Source organism: Seriola dumerili, unplaced genomic scaffold (genome assembly GCF_002260705.1).
Source record: "Seriola dumerili isolate Sdu_G_001 unplaced genomic scaffold, Sdu_1.0 BDQW01000121.1, whole genome shotgun sequence".
NCBI classification, from domain to species: domain Eukaryota; kingdom Metazoa; phylum Chordata; class Actinopteri; order Carangiformes; family Carangidae; genus Seriola; species Seriola dumerili.
The window spans coordinates 895964-916423 of record NW_019174376.1 but is presented as its reverse complement, the minus strand read 5'-3'; the positions used below and the strand labels follow the sequence as shown (position 1 = coordinate 916423).

The 20460-nt window shown below is 39.3% G+C and overlaps 1 protein-coding gene across 1 annotated transcript in view; it reads left to right on the top strand.

Annotated features, from left to right (window-relative positions):
- The window catches only part of syn2 (synapsin II), a 75992-nt gene that overhangs the window by 21559 nt on the left and 33973 nt on the right, over positions 1–20460 (top strand). The window contains exon 2 of the mRNA XM_022748230.1: positions 20403–20460. Within this exon, the coding sequence (XP_022603951.1) occupies positions 20403–20460 (58 nt within the window). The remainder of the gene's footprint in view (positions 1–20402) is intronic.

Genomic DNA, 20460 nt, shown 5'->3' with positions numbered 1-20460 from the left:
AAGGTCTCTGAATCTCAGTGGGACTGCTGTTGGGCTACAAAACGCCCAACTTTCATTGTCCCATATGTGTTTGATGCTTTTTGTTCACTGATTGTGAATGCCGCAGCCTGAAGTAGCACGGGGTTACTTCTCTGCTAGAATATAAGATTAGTCAAACAAAGCCTCAGTGCATACGGAAGTAGTGAAGAGTGGCCCTGCGGTATTCAAGTTGTATGCTTAGGTCCTATTTTTATGGCTATTACCCCTGTGTCTTATTTCTTTATATTTACTACAGCACTTATTACCAATATGACTTAGTGTTATGAAATAATACTGGGAATAATGCAGTTAGTATTCACAGCTTTGTGCTTAAACCTTGCATATCGAAATCACATTGACTGAATTTACAGTTTTCTCTGCAACAAATTTTGAACAGCTCATAGATTGCCAAGATTTTTATGGCACCAGAGTTTTAGAAAATGATACAGCCACATTTTACTAAATGTTACCAGGGTATAGCTGTACATCAGATGTTATTAACTGTGGGTGAACTCGTAAAGTTGGTCTTTCTCCCAGTTCTAATATCTCAAAGTCCTTGAACCTATTACACTAGGGCACCCTTTAGTGAGTCACTGTTTTGACAGCTTAAGTAGACTTGAGTCCTCTGAACATGATGAGTCATGTTTTTCACACATCATCCCAATCTTTGCTTAAGTGCACTGTCTGCTGTTCGTTTAGAATTCATTTAAAGCACTAGTAATCACACACTAGACCTTCCATAGGCTGATGGTGGTTTATAAAGCCGATCTTCTGACTGCTCGTTGTCCTCAGGGGTCCCTCAGATTCATAAGTCCAAGTTAAAAACTAAAAAAGGATCAAGCTTTTGTGGAACAGACTTTCCTTTAGCATCAAGTAAGCTAACACTGTCTCAACATTTAGATCTCATCTTGAAAACTCTTTTTACAGAATGGCCTTGAAAGCACTTTAAGCTTCTTGCTTGAAAAGTTATTATAGTATAATATTATAGCATTTTTGTCCCCTTATTTTAGTATTTTTAATTGTCTGTGCTACTTTGTCTCATTGTCAGATTAGTAACCTGTTTTTTTTTTAATATGTACATTCAGGAAGATCATGAAGGAATGAATGAATAAAACTAACCCATAGAAATAGAATCCTTACATAATCATATCTAGTTAGAATCTTATTGAACGTTTTTTGTTTTTTTTTGCTTTCAACAAGAGTTGTTTTCATGAGATTTTAGCATTTTGACTGTAGTAGAGCTTTGGTTTTTGCTGTGGTTTTTGCTGTGGTTTGGAAACATTAAAAGTAGATCGGAAAGATGAATAAAAAAAGTGGAACATATTCGCTGGGGTTATTTCTGTGGGGTTGGAGGACCCCTGCTGTCTATTGTTATCTCCTCTCTAGTATGCATCCTATTTTCTGACCTCCTCTATGCCAGCACACACTACTACGTAACTTAATATTAAGTGCAATGCACGTGCACTCTGTGTGATTCCATGTGTCAGTCCTAATTCCCAAAACTCTCTTTAACCATACACTACGAGCCCTGAATTGAAAATGTAAAAGCTCTCTGTGTAGTTAATTCTATTCACACATTATCAACGGGAGGAGGCGGGTTGCTCAAACAACATCACTTTGACATTCTATATAGTCGGTGTGATACTCTGTCTCCTTTTAAACTCTTTCCATCAGTCTCTGACACACACACACACACACACACACACACACACACTCATGCTTGGTTCCTCACAAGATGCAGTTAATGAGTCGTGCTGAACCAAAAAGAAGCAGAGGTCCTTGATATTGTCACTACGTGACAAGCCATTATGCAGAACAGTGAAAGAGAGAAACCACATTAAATGACTTGGTGTCTTTGCACATGCGCTGTGTGTGCATGCAGAGCTGAACAGCCTTAATGACTCTTTTGCTTTGGATCTGAGTTTATATGATGACACACAACAGACCGTGTGTGTTGCTACCTGTCTATTGTGATCAGTTTAGTGATTCCCCTGTGTCCCTGCACAAAGGATCAGGACAATGCTGGATTGTTTCTGAAGTTTCCATATGGCAAGAGTTCCTGCATTATATGATCCATGGCAGCTGAATTTACTTAGTTTGGGGTCTGTATGAAAGATGTTTCTTTCTTAAAGTGTTATTGACACTACAGTAGGATTGTGTTCGCTGGGATTTTCTACATTATTAGTGTGAACTAACTAGCTAGACATTTTGTGAAATACTCTTATTCACTTTCTTGCAGAGTTAGATGGGAAGATAGATGCCGCTCTCGTGTCTTTATGGTAAATATGAAGGTAGATCTAGCCGGTTAGCTTAGTTTAGCAAAAAGACTGGAAACAGAAGGAAACAGCTAGCCTGGCTCTGTCCAAAGGTACCAAAATCTGCCCACTAGCACCTCTAAAGCCCATTAACGAAGAAGTCATATTCCGTTTGTTTGATCTGTATAAAAACTCGCACTAACCACAGCGGTTTGAATCTGACCCGGAGCCCTGACTTTCCCGTCTCTCTCACTGTCACTATCGAAAATAACTGCAAAAAATGCTCCAAAAAAAAAGTCCTGGCCCGTCTCATCACTTACCGATAGTTCACTGTAGCCTCCAATCTGCCCTGAAGAAGTAGCGCTGCTCAGAGGGCGTATTACAACCTCTTGTCTTGTAAACACAACGATGGCTGAAGCTCTTGTTAAGCGACAATCACCACCACCAGCTCAAGAAACCACATTCGGCAGCAGAGTAAACTTACAAATAGCCCCTTTAAGGTCAAATAACAATTGTGGTCACATTTGAGAGAAACCAACATTAACTTTTGGTAGGATATAGTTAATAGAAAATGTGAAGCTTCAATTGTCAAAGTCAGAAACTCATACCTCCAACCATCTAATCCATACTCCTCACTGAGAGTGACTGTGTTGTGAGTGTTTGAACTGCGATCAGGGCTGCATGTTTTTATGACAGCCTTGCATTGGAGAGGATCCAAACTGCCACCGTCTCCTTTGATACATATGTCCCCAGCCACTTTTGTCCACCTGAAGTTCAGAGCTTCAGACTATACCCTGACTCTGAACAGGCACCTGATCAACAAGCAGGAGTTACTACTTCAGCGACAAGTCTTCCCTCCCACAAACACAGCCAGTTAAATTCAATCGAGCCAAACCAGATTAATTGACAAATCATTCATCTTTCGGTCTGTGTGGTTCAGAACATTCAAACAAACTGGTACATTTATCATGACTGAAAGCTGAGAGCTCGTTGTGGCTCTTCAAGTCTCACCTGTGTGTAAGGGTGTGTAAAGTTACAAGTGTTCATTTCAATTTTTGCCTCATAGGTGAAGAATCTTTACTGTATTTATTTGTGCTTGTTGAATTGTGGACTGTCTGGCAGGCATATAAACATAGGCCTCCATGGATGTTCCTGTGTGTGTGTGTGTGTGTGTGTGTGTGTGTGTGTGTGTGTGTGTGTGTGTGTGTGTGTGTGTGTGTGTGTGTGTGTGGGGTATTTTAATGATCTTACAGTGACAAATGGTGACTTGCGGTACAGGTTTAATCTCTATTAACCCCAATGCCAGCTGCTTCCACTTCTCACCGCTTCAACAGACTAAACTGATGAATCTATTAGTAATTGTTTTTTTTTTTGTTTTTTTTTTATCTAACTGTCTCTCTCTCGCTCTCTCTCTCTGCCTGTTAACACCTTCTCAGCTGCCCCTCTTCTCTGTTGGAGAGTTCAAACAAACCAGTGAAGGATAACAGTATCATCTGTTATGTTATGTCTTAATTAGCAACTTGGGGGCTACGTAAGCTGTGACACCTGGATAGATATAGATCCAACATAACACTGAACTGATGGAGCATGAATAGCCGCAGATGCCCTGTGGTGCTGTTTTAAAAATGTTATTACAACTAGCAGCTGTGATCCACAGATGACCTGCCATGCATTCACCTACATAGACAATGAAGCAAAAGCCCCTTCCTTTTATATTTAAACAAGATCACACTCACCCTTGTTTCATTTAAAAACATAAATCATTTTGAATACATTTCCACAGAAAGTAGAGATATTACATTCATAAATTAGTCTGAATACTTTGGATAACTATGTTGCTTGTCGTTAGTATCCTCATATTTTAAGATCTCAGGAAGGTGAACTGATTAAAATATGAATTCATAGATTAAGTCTTAAATAAGTTAATATTCCCAAGGTCTGGCATTTTTTTGATTTATGTGACTTAGGAACAGATAAATGATTTTCAGTAATAATAATAATAAACGATCTAGATGAATGATCACTGCTCCACTCCTTTCATCTGCATTACAGAAGCAGTACATTTCTGATGTCAGGATCAGGAGGTGTGCTCTGCAGAAATAAATATAAAAGAATCATTTCATGATTCATTTTAGCCTGGATTATCTTGCCACCATAAGATGGATGTGATATCTGTAGCCTCAAGGAGTAATCCATCAGTACGTTTTGTTCTTGCACATACAGGACAGACTGCTTAGCCATGCAAATTATATTTTAGAAACACTTGCCATGTTAAGTAAGCACGGTTTATATTGTGCGTTATACAAAGTAAGCACAGCACTAACAATAGTCAAGAGTGTAGTGAGGAGGCATCCTAAATCTCAACTTTAGGGACAACACTAATAGTAATATAGTTAACTTATAAGCACAAGACTTTTGTTTCTACTCTAGTTGATTAGTTTAATTTATAAGAGATCTAGGATTTTTTCCACACAGGACTTATTTCACTTAAATTCAGTTCACCAATGTGTTTAAATCTGTGTTGGTGAACACTTCTACTTTGGCAAGATAATCCATCCACCTGACAGGTGTGGCACATCAAGATGCCGATTACACAGCATGATTATTGCACAGGTGTGCTACTCAGGGGTGTCGCGGGTTATCAGGATGTGGACTGATTCACTGACCAAAAAATCAAGATAAGGTAAAAAAAAAAAGAGAAGTTACGTTGAGTGCCTGCAGCTTTAATCACTACATTTACACTACTCAAACGCTATTTTATCAAACTTCTGCGTTAACTCATTTTTGCATAACATTTTATGTAAATGCACTCCAGGGTTTAAAGCTTGTTTCCTACATGGCATCCATGTTAAAACCCATCCCATTATCTCCCCAGTGTCTGAATAAACAGTCATTTGTAATACCCCTATGGTGGGTCTGGTGAGGTGGAGGAGGACTTCTCTCCTGGGAGACGGTAATTGAGGAATCGACTGGAAAATGAACAGGCTAGTTAAAGGTCTGGATTACTGCCAATACTCAGGATTGATAGTGTTCTATGCAATGGAGCAGTAAGTTGCCACTATATAATATCACTATATTGTATTTTAGTGCAATGTACAAGCGGCACTGGGATATATCAGTATATCTTACTTTGCAGTTTACTGTTGCACAGCTGATGGATGAAGTATCTCTGGTTTTTAGGAGTTAAAGATTCTGTATGATAGAGAGTGAGAGATGGAAACAGGAAGACAACACGGGTAATATCTTTAATTGCAACACCAAGGACACGGTGGTTAACATTTTAGTGCAGGTGCAAAGCTCTTGGATGAGCGGTGTGAGTTTTCATTTTGGTAATTGTATGTGGTTTGGTTGTTTTGTTCTGTTGCTCAAAATAAATTTGGTTGTGGTTAGGGTGTAGTGATGCAGCAGAATCTGTTTATGTAGAGCAGGTGGTGCAGTGCAGTTTTGTTGCCCATTTAGATATGAATCATGATTGTGTTCTCCTTCTCCCACTTGATGTGATATTTTCATTTCATGCATTTAATGCATGTGAAATGTCATGTTTAATATGATTCAGGGTGTATACTAACCCTTGTTTATGCAATCATTAAAACAGCTTAAACTGTTGTTTTTCTCTCAATACATATTTGTAAATGAGGCACCGCTGTGTGCATGTAAATGTAGCCAAATATGATGAAACTCAATGAAACCTTTTTTAATTAATTTAGTCAACTAAGAGCTATGCAACAGTTCCCAGTTATGGAGACACATTTTATTTTATTTAGGTGACTATACTGTCGTAGTCACCTAGCTGGTCATTTACCTTTGTCTATTAAAATAAACACAGTAACAGGAACTTCAGTGATGATGTTTCCTTTTAATTTTAAAAAGGAATATCTTCTGTATATCCGTATTTTGAGTGCTGTATATTTGAGCTCTGGGCCAAGTAAACAAAAACACTTTTCTCTGAGGAAAAGCCAACCAGCCTCCCCACCCAGCCCATTAGGAAACAGTCTGCTGCTTCTAAAGATGGAGCTGATGTCATCAGGCATTGTTGATGCCTGCCTGTCTCCACCTGCTGATAATGTATTCCCCCCTGCTAACCATGTGAAGTGTTCATCTCGCTCCAGCCACTTCTTCCGATTGCACCATACTGCGCCAAGAATGCTTCTGTCCATGATCAGCAAAACTGCAAAACATAATGTGGTTACAATAACACTTGAACTGCATGTATGCAGATCCTTTTTTTTCTTTTTCTTCCTATTTTCCAAAAAAAAAGAACAATACGTTTCCGATTCTGTTGAGCCACAGGTAACTCTCATTTATGAAGGAGTGAAAAAAAATCAATTCTGGTTGTCCACCCTAAGGACAAAACACCCAGGCATGAGCAGAGCAATGCACTGTACGCAATTCAATGCAGCAAAGAATACAAAGACCTGTACATTGGGGAAATAAAACAACCGCGTCACAAGCCCATGGTACAACATAGGAGAGCCAATTCTTCATGTCAGGACTCAGCAGTACTACACGTGAAAGACAAGGGACACTTATTTGAGGAATGCAATCAACAGATTTTGGCTTGAGAGGGCCGATGGTTTGAAGAAGGGGCAAAAGAATCCACCTACGTCAAACTGAGAGGACCATCACTTACATCACTTATCAGCCACTTACAATGCAGCTTAACACCCATCAACACCATGACTCAGGTGACCCTATCGACTCGCATGATGGCCAGGTTGGTCAATGACTCCCAAGGTGTTTACGACCCCACAAGAAGATAAATGACTGGAACTCACCATAGAAGAAGACTTTCACATGAGAGGTGAAGAAGAACCTCAAGCAATTCCAGTTGTCTTCATATAACTCTCAGAGATACTGTAACCTGGATGACTGAGAATCATTCCGCATTAATTTTTTGTTTGTTTGTCTTGTTGTGCTTTTGGATGCTTGGCAGCAGAGCCCTAAAACAAGCCAATGATCACACATTTGACATGGCTAATGTGTTAGCAAGCAGTTCACATCCAGCAAACATGGAGCAACACGGAGTCATGTATCTTTGCAACCTGATGTATTTAAGTCCAATATTCAGTCTCCTTTTAGCTTTTAGCTCAGTTTCCAAAATATAATAGTTTGACCTACACACTCCACTATGCTGGGCAAGTAGGGTTTAAATTTTAGAGATTTTAGATCTTCCTCGCTGAAAACAGCTGACTTCTGCTGCTGGAAACAAAGTTGCAGTGAGATGAAATAAAAAACAGTAAATTGCCCACCACAAAGCTAAAACAGGTAGCTGAAAGATGCTAGCGTAAAACCCTTTGTAGAACTGAGGAGAACTGCAGAATTCAATGATAATTACTTATCGGATAGTGACAACAATTGACCCCTTTCTCATTATGAACACTCAGCAATTGTTTGTATAAAAATACTGATTGAATGATACAGCTTTAAATATTGCCTGTTCAATTAATTTTTGTGATTTGTAACATTTCATGTCTGTATGTCAAACTAAACAGATTGTTTTTTAGTGTATTACAATTTCCATAAGCGCTAATGGCTGTTAAACTACAACTATTGCAATCAACTACTATACCTCAACAGTCTCTGATGCACATTGTTGCTGTTTCCTGTGGCAGTTGCTCTTGTTTCCGGGCACTTGCTCTAATGCCTGAAGTTGAGTGATGGCGACCTCAGTAAGTGCATCATTTACTATATATCTCCTCTGTGCTGGCGTTTCATCCATCTGGCTGTGGTAACCCAGAACTTTTCTCTGTGACTCTTTCTATTAGGCAAAGTGCCAGTATGTGAATCAGCAGTTTCTGTGCCTCCTCTCGCTGTCTCTCTGTCCATCTGTCTGTCTCTCTGTCTCTAAAATTAAACACTATGCTCCAAGCATTGTCACGACAAATAGGCGGCGTGGGCGGTGGATGAACGAACAGACACACACACGCACACACACACACACACACACACACACACACACACACACACACACACACACACACACACACACACACACATGTATGAAACCACATACCCATCAACAAAGCAGAATAATAAGTGAAGTGATGATGACTTTGCAAACAGCAACATAAGCAGTGGCAGTAAAACAGTGATGAGTGTGTGGGGAGTTGTTTGTAGGTGTGTACTTTATTAATTTGTATGTGTTAATGTGTATGAGAGACAACTGTGAAACCGCACAGAACGTCAACAGAACAAAGTCACTCCTTGGATGTCATTAGGTGAATTTATTGAGAGGTTTCAGTTTTTAATGGTGTTAGCGTGCTGGCCTCCACTTTCTCCGTTTTTTCTTTAAATGATATCCTGAATGTTACTTAAGATGCAAACTCTCCCAGGGATTGTAACAATCATGAAGGTTTATGTTATGGCTACCAGTTTTAATTATTTCAGCTTCATCTTGATAAATCATGTTTTGTCTCTCATGATGGTTCTAAATATAATACCTATGAGCCTCAGGCGCAGTTACTATGGAAAAGAAGCAAACTGAGGCGAGAATCATAACAGCAGAGAATTCAAAATGCTTTGTCATCACAGTTGTTAACAATAGGTGGCACCATAGCTTCTTTAGTCTATCAACACTCACCCAGAATTTAATATGCAGGTTGTGTTGTCAGTTTTCTCAAGACTGTAATCTTTAGCTCATGTAACAGGATTTTAAGAACAGCAATGGGATGTTTCTAGCCAAAATGCACCTTGGGAGTTGTTGTTAACTCAAAGAGCCAGATATTTTGTGACACACTGGTTCATCATTTGTCCAAAGTAACTCTACCCATTCCGCAACTCTGTTGTTTTAATAAGGACGTCAGTAAATAATCTGCTTCTACCATGAGTGGATAAAGTGGGTTACCTTGCCATAGACATAAGTTAAACAATGGCTGTGCTGTGATTTTGGCTATATTTACTTGTAAATATACCGATAAAATGATTACACATGTAAATATAGACGTAAAATGATCACTCAGAGAGAAAACGGAAAGTAGGTAACATTTTTCCAAAAAGTCGCTATAGATTTGTCCCTATGTGCTTTTTGGAATAGTGGGTTAATGTAGCGAAAAGGTGCTAAGTTGGCAACACTGCTTGTTCTTGCCAAATCATTTTAAAAGCCCTAGTGGGAAAACTCCAACACTTGGCCAGCTGACCAATGGTGTAACCTTATCACTCTCTAATGCAGCATTCGGCTTACCAATGGTGTAACTTCATCAGTCAGTCGGTCGGTCAGTCAGTCAGTGATATTTGTGTTTGTAGGGCTGGCCCCACTGTTACAGTTCATTCAAAACTGAGTTGATTAAATGAAAATCCAAAGTCCTAAGACATCTCATGCTCCTACAATGTCTGAGTTTGCCCTGAGAGGGCCTGATTAATCAACATTAAGCAACATTAAATATATCCTGTTTTTATTAATGTGATAACAAGGAGCTGACAGAAGATATGAGTCTGAACTTGTTGTCAAGAGACAAATTTGAATGCTGAATCACTGACACCATTTTGAAACAGACTTCTTCATAATCTCACTCAGCCATGAAATAGTCCTCTTGACTATATGTCTGTGACTAGACTGTGTTTGTGTTAACATATGCAGGTGTGTTTGTGTGTGCATTAAAAATAGTCTGTGCTCAGGTGTGTCCAGACAGACAGCAGGACAAAGAAAGAGACAACAGCCAGACAGACATCTGGATAAATTGCACATAAAGTCTCATTTGTGCCAAGCCACGGCAGGGTTGTCTGCAATGATTTATCTTCTCTGCTTCTTGCTGCAGACTCACACTGTCTCCACCCACCATCAAACCAGGAACAGTACTCACCTTAGTCTCACCTCACTAAGAGATGAATCAGCATGTGACTTGTCATTTCAACACAGCTCAACTTATTGTAAGAATTTTGTGCTTGAGATTGTGCACTCAAGTTTTTGACTCGTATGAGTTATAAATCTCCCTGCTACAATGGTATCAAATTGTCCACCCAGTGAAATCTTCGAAGAAATACGATGGTGTCTAGTACGTGCAAGGTACCTGTTAAAATTGGATTTTTCACAGGCTCTGTTGCTCCATCACAAGAGGACCTGATTAGATTGATGCACTGCTTTTCCAACACAAATGAGTTGTGGAGAATGCTTAAATTTAAGTTGCTGTCTGCTTAACTCTGTGTACATCTCAGCCTTTTAGTCAGTAAATAAAACATAGAGCAGGAGTGGAAAACTCAATCTTTACAACTAAGGAACACAACTCTCTTAATCTTTAAATCCCATAGTTACCGGAGGGCATGTTGGGGGAGGTTTGCCCTCAGGGCTTTCTGCCAGAACGCCTTACTGGCAGAAATACTTTCTGGCTTCTGTTTTCTGTCACCATTTGGTTAAGTTTAAGCAACAAAACTACTTGATTAGGTTTAAGAAAAGTCATGGTTTTGGGTTAAAGTAGACCTTTCTGGCAGAAAGCCTCAAATGCAAACGTCTCCCAAGTGGTGTCCCCGGCAGAGCACATATCTTACTTTACAGGTGAAAGGCAGACTTTAAGTTGAATTTTGGTTTAGCCTATGAAGTTTAAATCAGTTGTGGTTAAACATTCTCCTGAATATATCCTGCTGTACTTGAACACTCATTCTTACTACTCTATTTCAAAATAAGACTATGATTGACACTGATTACATACCAACAGGGCTCTGGCACAACTTCGAGTAACCTCAGGGGTGAAACAAATAATAACTACTCAACGACAAGTGAAAGAGCTTATTAGAGCAGAAATTAAACACAGGAGCAATATATCTGATGCAATCTATAAGGCAGAAATATCAGCACCTGGTGAAGTATTGATGATAAATTGATTGAGACGATACAACTCTCTCAAGACCCCAAAAAGTTGACACACTGTTAACATTGTGTGCTATCAGACAGGATTGCACCTGCATATCATCTGCCGTGTGTGCTTTACTTAAAAACATTTGCTGTAGAGCTGAATTACCTCAGACATACTTCACTTCAGACATACAGTACATGCACCTCACGGTGAACTGTAATAACTTTGTGGGTCCTTTATTTTTCATCCTGCCCAATTATCAGGTCAATATATTTATTATCCAAATACCTAATCCCTACAAATCTAATGACATTCTCATCAGCCTGTACTCTAAACAAAAATGCTACACATTCTCTTGGTCTAGCTTCTTAAATGTGCTGCTTTTTCTGCTGACTGTCTTTGGGTTAAGGACTGATGTTAAAATAAAACAAGGGATTTTTTAAGACCACATTATGCTACTGGAAATTATAGTGGACATTTTTCATTATTTTCTGACACTTTATAGGCAAAAAGATTAAGCAATTAATCAGGAATAAAACTGTCGGATTAATCAAGAGGAAAATGATTGTTAGTTGTAGCCCAAATTCAATGTCTGGTATTGTTGACTTAATTAATTAAACATGAGGACAGGTCCTGGCCCATGTTGTTTTTTTTTCTTTGGAGTTTTCTATTGGAGGACGCAAATACAAAAGTCCTAAACAGACCATATTACCACAGTGATAGAGGCTTTTCTGACACAGCCAACAATTTGCAGTAATGAGGAGGTTGGTTTTCTTCTGCCTGGAGAACCTCATTTTGAAATGAGCAGTCATGCCCCACATTTGCCAGTAATTGTTTGGCTTTGTCACTCCCCTTAATTAGTGAACTGAAAACCAAATACCATTGCATTCTGCCTGAATGAGAACAATACAGGCTAATTGGCCGTTCAGGTCACACTTTGACAGGCTCGAGGATGGCAGAATATTAATACTATGGCACCAAAGCAGATAGCAAGTGCATAGAGTTTATAATGTTGTTAACAGTCATGTTAACAAACTTCAGGTTCCAGTGCATCATCTTAAATCCATGTCCAACAAGTCTCTTGAGACGAGTGGGTGTACCTTTTTGATTTCATCTTAGAAAAACAACAGTATATTTCCTCATTACCATTCTCTGAGTAGATCAGTTTCTATATTCTAATATTTAATTACATATTGATATTAATATTAATGACAGAAGTCATGACGGGCTGACAGTGCTGATCAATCTCATGATGCCTCCCCGGCTTGACTCTCTTTTAATCAATTGTAATTACAAAATCAATCACAAATTCAGAATGCGCATGGCTTGCAACGCCTGAAATCAAATGAAAACCCGTCTTTAGCGGAGGTGAAATTACACATTGTTTCTGCCCAAGCTGTCATGTTTTGCTGGTTTGAGAACCATGGGCAGATTCAATTCTGGGGACTTGCTGCTGCTGTCAGCTGCCATTCAAAAGTGAAAGGTGGTCCTGGTTGAATGCAAAACTCATGTTAGAAAATTACTCTGTCTCGTTGTAAAGGAAGCAGTGGAAGAAGCATTGAGATCTTTTACTTATTAAAAGTATAAAAAATACTCCAGTACCTTCAAGGTTCTGCAGTCAAAATTTTACCTGAATTAAAGCATGCAGGTATTTGAAGCAAAATCTGTTTAATGTATCAAAAGCATAAGTTTTTATTATGTAAGGGTTCGGGTTACTCTTTAATGTTGTCAAAGTGGAGCTAATTTTAATAACTTCAACTCCTATAACAATGCATTTTATTTTATAAACTGATATGTTTATCAGGTGCAGCCTCAATCTGAAAAGAAACTACAGTAACTATAGCTGTAAAATGAATGGAATGACGCAAAAAGTAGGTCTTAACTCTGAAATGTAATGGAGTAGAAGCAGCCTATAAACTAAGATAAAATGTAAATGAGTAAACCACATGAGTAAAGGTTGTTACTGTTCACCTCTGTGTTAAGACTCATGATATCTAACATCATTTTAACATTACAGGTTGCGCATTGTTGTAAATGCTTCATACTGATAATTCACTCAAGTTGTTGCAGAAAGAAAAAACAGTAATTTACCGGCAGAGGGACTTCAACTAGCAAAACTCAAATGAATGCTTTTCTCAGCTGATGAAAATGTCCTTCTGCTCTGAGAAATGTGTAAAAATATGACAGGGTAAATGTGAGAGAAAGTACAGGAGGCAGAAGGAGACAAACTGCGTGGTAGTGGAGGCTGGGTGAGGAACAAGAGGAGGTACAAGAGAAAGGCAATGAAAGCTGCAACACCGAGTTAAAACAAAGCTGCCAAATTACAGGGACAAGATAAAAAAGATTACTGTCACTCCTGCCTGCTTTCCAAGGACAAGAACCACAATAACTACACTCTCATACACACATAAAACTGACTCACACAGCACACATACTCACTCACACACACACACACACACACACACGGTTGAGTAACAACCCTCTCAGTATCTGCCAGTTGGATTCAGTGAAACCTCAAGGAAACAATCAACTCTGCTGTTAGTTTCAAGATGTTGCCTAGACGAACCTTTTTCAATAAAGCAGATGTGCTGTCAGTGGGTGCTCTAACAGACACACACACGCAAACCCACACCAACACACATACACACACTGAGAGCACAGCCTGCCCTGTGGGTAATCATTTATCACAGTAATGTAATAAAACCACAGACACTGATCCCTCCACCACCACAAACACACACGCATCTCTAACCTTCATTTTTCAAACCTGTTGTACAAACAGAAAATTAATCTCATGTAAAGTAATCTTAAATTATTCATAAATTTGCTAAAGAATATATATGTTGCCACCATTTGTTTTTCAAGATGTTAAAAAAAAAACATAAAAAAACAAAACAAAATCATGTAATTACACACAGTGCATACAGTATGGCTACCAGCGCCACTGACTAAATCCACCACAATAATTACAAATAGTTGCCCAAGACAACAGTTGCATGAGCCATGATAAAAATAAAAAATAAAAAAACCCACATACAGTATGTCCCTATTATTCATGGTTCGATGAAGGATGAATTTCTTTTCTTTGCTCAAACTCCAAATTCTGTTGCTTTTGGCAGTAAACAAGCCAAGCCCTTAAAACATCAAAGTAACAATGAACTACTGAGTGTTACATTATTTAATTATGACTTACACCAACAATTATAACTGCAGACTACAAAACCGTTGGGTCAGTCACTCTCTAATAAGCCATTAAGTCTAAATGTTATAAGAAGTCCATCTTTGGGTCTTTGTGATAAACCGCCAGTTCCGTAAAATGTTATCAGATTTAACTATCAATAGTGTCACTGTATAAACATTAGCCATAGCAATTATTTTTCAAACCTGGCAACCCGGAAGATGTTCTTACCACTTGCCCATAACTGATCTATAAAGGAAGTGAAGGCAATAGTTGCTAGACAACAAAACATTTTAGCTAATGTTTATCAAATTGATTTCCTATTATGTAGAAGGTGTGAAAGGCGGAGGCACTATTTGACTTGTGACCACTGTGAAGTGTATTTGCCACAAATTCCAGTTTTTGCCAGACACACTGAGATGACACATTCACTGTTTGTGAAAGGGAGGTGCAGTCTGTGGGACACCTGCATTCCTGCAGGGTCGAGAGAGGAGGATAATGGCAGGAGGAGGTGTTACAGCCCCCTGTGCTGCAGCTGAATAATGCAAGCAAAATCTTCACCTCAGGCAAGAAAACATGAGCCAATAGCACTCTGATTTGAAGCTTTGTATGCCGTGCATGTTCAGTCAGCGCAGCCAATCAGAACTCGCAACATTTTTTTTCCTCCACACGTATTGTGCACATAGGAACAATCAAAAGCTCAAAGACATCGAAGGGCAAATGTCGGAGTGAATTCTGAGCTTCTGCTTGGAGAGAAAAAGTACAAGATAGGAAAATCCTTCTCTCTGTGTGTCTCTGTGTGTTTGATGGGTGATTTACCGCAGTCCTCCAAACTACTGTGTAATCAGAGAGCTGGCTTGCCTTGACACAATGTTAGAGGAAGCTTGGAAATGCATTGTCATAGATTATGACAGAAATCAACCTGGGCTGTCTAGACTGTACCAGTAAAAAGCAAGTTAAGTTTGTGATTGTTAGGAGAATTTGATTGCAGGAAAATTGTAAACAAGAACAAACATTTGTTGTCTGTTGGTTTCTGGTTTTGTTCATGACTGTTACCTTTACACCAGCCTGCATCCACACTCAGCAGCATTATCTTTGTTATTTGCTTCACGATTGTTTGTGTGTCTCATGTTTTCAACCATTTCTCCTTTATTCCAATATGAATGAAGAACCTCCGAGCCTGTGCTGTCCTGTTGTTTCTAACCCTGTACAATATTAGCTGGATATAATCCGGCCAGCTTTCTTTAGTATGCAGCATGCTGTTTTCTTGCTCTCAGCCTTCCTCCCTCGCTCTACGTCTTCTCTCCGAGTGGTACTTTTTGGAGGGATTTATCACAGCATTTGGCTGTCCTGGCTTCTCTGTATTGATTGAAATGCTTGATAATGTTCTGCATCTGCCCACATCCCAACCACTGATTTCAGAGGATGTGTTTTCCAGCTGTTATCAATAGAAAAAAAAAACACCTATTTCACTGACTGGGGCGTGGTCTGAAGTGCACCATGTTCAAATGTTTCGACCATTTCCATAGAAACTGAAATTGATTTCTTTGTATGCAGCCAGCACAGTTCACCAGGCCCCTGAGTTATTCATCCACTGTACTCTCAATTTCATGCCCCGACATCTACAGTACATTGTTCGTCTGCAGCCACAGTAACAGCATGCCAGCTAGCCAAATAATTACACTGTCTCCCACCGCACTGGAGCTGACAGGACTGCTCGAACACTTTTCGTGCCCTTTCACCCCAGTAGTCAGACTCTTGTTTTACACAGTCTCCACGATGAGAAGGTATTCTGTTGCCAGAGCTATTGTGTGCTGTGCCAGAGAAGGAAGATGGTCATTTTTGTACAGGTTTTAGTTCGTTTGCAAATGCTGCTTTACATTAACTCCTTGACTCCCTCAATCTTGCCATTGATTCTGACAATTATGTCAATATGCCGTTCCCGAAGACTGATGTATTTTCTACGTTTTAAAACACCATAGCAACGGAATCTGCCTCGCGCAATCACTCCTGCTTCACTTAACCAATTAAAGTGCAGTGGCTTATCACAAATGGCTCATTTGTATGCATACAATCCGCTAATGTGTGTTTGCATTGAATCGATCATGATAACCAGAGAGGGGAGAGAGAAACGGATGGGTGGGAAAAATGATGCATTGAGAGGGAAAGTGGGTAAAACTATAGCGACGCTATGAGAAAGAAAAGGAGAGAGAAATAGCTAGGGAGTGTGGGAGAGAGTGACAAGGAACATCACCCATCATATAATGTGAAGTGTATCATGCTTTAACCGGCAGCAGACACGATCATTACACCCTGATTATGGCGTCTATTCTCGTCGACTGTGACTCATTGTATGATACAGGACTTCAAGCCATGGGAATCATTAGTTGAGGAGGATGTTTCCTGGGTTCCTGGATTAATTCTGACCATTTGATTAACTTAAGTAACCAACCATCCATGTGTAGTTTATGAAAAGTTATTTTCATGCAGAGTTTCTGGGAACAGAAGAGATAATGGAACCAAACCAACCAATCATGGTGATGTATTTGGGTTAGTAGGGGTTCATTAGAGAAACTTAAAATCAGGAATTAAGTTTTAATTAAAATACATAACTAACATCATGATTAATATGCACAATTAGATTGCTAATACCCAAGTCCACACTTCAGTTATTGCTCTTTTTTTTTTTTTTTTTTTTTATGTTTGATGTATTGCTTATATTGTTGCCACTCATTCCTCTTTTGTGTATTCTTCTCTCTTATCTCTGTCATCTTTTCCTCTCTGTCCTCTCTCTCTCTCTCTCTGTTTTTAACCATGCGCGGATTTGAAAGACTTCATTTCTACAAGACTGTGCGTCTGCCTCAGACTCTCAGACTCCACAGATCAATAGTGAAAGTGGATTCGCATCAAATGACCCTGAAAAAATGGAGTCAACAGAGCTCAGCTGTTGAATGTATTCTTGTTGGTCCAGTGTTGTCCTGTTGACTCAAACCTTAGATGTCAATATATCTAAGGTTTGCAGAGCGGCATGAGAGAGCTGTGCATACATCAAATTCTGATTCAGTAGCTGCAAACCAGCATGTTGAAAAACCAGTCAATTTAGTATAACTTTACCACAAAACTATTGATCATTGCATTCTAATTATTTTCAGTTTATTCAATTGCATTTATCATTCTGTAGCCTTAGCCTCAAAACTCCAACCATGTCCATTCCTCAGATGTTTTCTCCAGACGTCTCTGCATGACCCTCATGAATTAAAGAGCATGTTCTGACTCTCGGACTAGTTTGCCACCCTGCACCCTGACTTACAATATTCCCACTGACATTTGGATAATAGCTAGACTGAGATCTAATTCCTAATATCACCCGCACATTGCCTGAGCAAAACAATAGGTTTGCTCCAGTTATAAATTGGAATTTGAAAAAAAACGTCATAGGCTATTAAGTATCAGTTGCATGGTTTGGGGGTGGGGGTGTTGGGGTTACCAACAAAAATTTAATTTGCACCATTTTGAAATTGAGTCATTGAGTTTATGCTTGCATCTACAGTATCTCTGTTTATTTTCATTTTGTTAATCTTCTGTTAAGTTTAGCACCTGCAGTTGGATTTAGATTTTTAGGCAATTACAAAGAAAACATTTCTTTAAAATATCGACATCTGCTGCAGCATTTCTCATCAGTGTATTCTTTCAAGTTTGTATGTATATGTGTATACTATAACACAATAGCATCTGGGCGTCTCTCAGAATGTATCAACACTTCCCTAATTAAATAGATTTTGCTTGCTTAATTTCCTGCTTCTTTGTGTTTGTGAAAATTCAAAAATCAAATTAAATACAGTCAGTGGGTCTCATGCTTATCAGATCACACGCTAACACTGTCCTGAATGAAGAAAAGCATTGCTGACTTGTAGTTTTATATTTTATGACACTCTTGGGTGCTAGAAATTAAATACAGGAAACTGAAGGGGATGACTTGTCAGAGAGCATTAACTTTTTAACAACTTGACGTGATATGTGGCATCCCTCAACTGAATAGGAATAAAATCTATAGCAGACCAGAGCAGCTCTAAAAGCAGAGTGGATAGCAGCCTTACAATCTTCAGGTATCCACAAAGGCATCTCTAAATGAATGCTAAGGTTGCTGTGCGTCTACTGGTGGTGTAAAAAGGCAACTGTTTGTTCACACCTTCACTGTTACAACATAATAAGCTGACAAATGGTCAATGTTTAGTTTCCAGCTTGTTCCACTTACCTCATGTGGCCGAAAACATTTAGTAATGCTGCTTTTAAGAAAAGGAGCTTTATGCATTTGTCTGCTAAAATGAGCTTTTGTCAGTCCTCAAAATGAAATTTAAAGGTTGTCTCTTTTCCCTTTTGTGACGAGCGCTTTTGTCCTATGAAAGCCGTCTCTCAGGCATTTACTTACAGCTCCGCTAGGATTCATATCTGCCGATGGTGTGTTTTGCTATGTGGCAGCCACATTATGCTTTTTAATGAAATTAAATGAGGAAGCTACATCAGCGGCCTTTCAGTAGAACAATGTAATTGTCCATTACGGTGACATCCCACATCTCTGTGTATTGTTTAAGCATTGTGCAGTGCAGATACCGAACACGTGCTGAATGTGGATCCTCATTTGCTCTTAGACCCATGTAACAGAAGTGGGATTAGAGAGGCTTTATTTCTGCAATAAACTTCTGAGGGGCTGTAACGTAACTGTTGAATTAAAGTCAAGTTTGAGTCAGAGTGAAGATGTTTGTTGTGTGTGCTGTTTTTCATGATGTAAGAGTGATTTCAGAGGTAGAGGTTAGGGTGTCATCATAGCAACATGGTAATATGTTAAAGCAGCTGACCATGCTGTAAAAAAAAAAAAACACACACACCAACAGATTTTTACCTTCTAGCGGGATTGAAAAAGATTTATTGCTGCAATACTAAGGTCACCAATTTTGCTGGCGTAGTTATTGATAGTTGGAAGTAGCAGCATCATACCCTCAGAGTGTTTCTCTCACCGATGGTCTGATCCTAATGAACCAGGCTAACGAGCCAGATGCTTGTGGTGCTGCTCTACACAAAGGTCCTATGCAGTTGTATGGAAGGAATCTTTCATAGGATTTAACTGACGGTATAAAGAGGAAACATGAGCACACACTTAATCTAATTTCATTTCAGTTGGTGGTGCATCGGCTGGGATACTGCTTGGAGGGGATAATTGATTTTAATGAAGGATCCAAGGACCCGCTCATAATTAGAGACATCATATTGTTTGTAGGATAAACCCTTTGAGATACATCAAAGTATTTTCGGCAGTGTCCCGAGAAAGCATTACATTATACAAACTATTCTATACTATATCTGGTGCATGAACAAAAAGACAAAAAAAAGGGGGAAAAAAAAGACAGGACTTTTTGAATGCTAACACGGGGAAAAGTTATCTATAGTTTATAGAATATAGTCTATGAAAGTATCTGTAGGTTTTATTATCAGCCAGGACTTTCAGGCCCATGGGTACTGCTTTATTTTGCTTCAGTGTATGGGCTGATGAAGGATGCAGTGTAAAGCATCTGCAATTCATCTTCAATGTGTAAAATGAAGCCTCCAGAGCATTTTGTCTGTTTCTGTTTTGGCTGGCAGTGTGTGTATGTGTGCCTCTGCTCGTCTCTCTGTCTTTGTCTGCCTGCCCGCCATCTCCCTGTGTGTATGTGTGTGTGTGTGTGTGTGTGTGTGTGTGTGTGTGTTTGCTTGTAATCTATTGCTACATCACTCTTGAGCAAGTGGCAGCCTCGATATTAGAAAGTTACCATCAAACCAAACTGTTATTGGGTACATTCATCATTCAAAGTGCAAGACGGTGCTTAATATTTGCAGCCTTAATCTGGAATTTAATGTTACCGCCTATTGACACGACACAAATTGCATTTTTGGTATGGCAACACTAATCTTTTGTCTGTCTTTTTAAGCTGTTCAAGAAGCTTGTTAGAATAAACATTCCCCTACAGCTGAGGAAGTTTGGCCATTAAAATTGCACAGGCAGGCATCCATTTTCTTTCTTTCACTTGTTCCACAGGGAGTTTGATGTCCAGTAGAGGGCAGCACAGACAACTGAGAGCTTCTGAGTGTACAAATGGCAACCTAAATCTCTTCTCATCTCTTTTCTTCCAGGGCCAAAGTGTTCCGGGGAAAGAAGGTCCTCGGGGACTACGACATCAAAGTGGAGCAG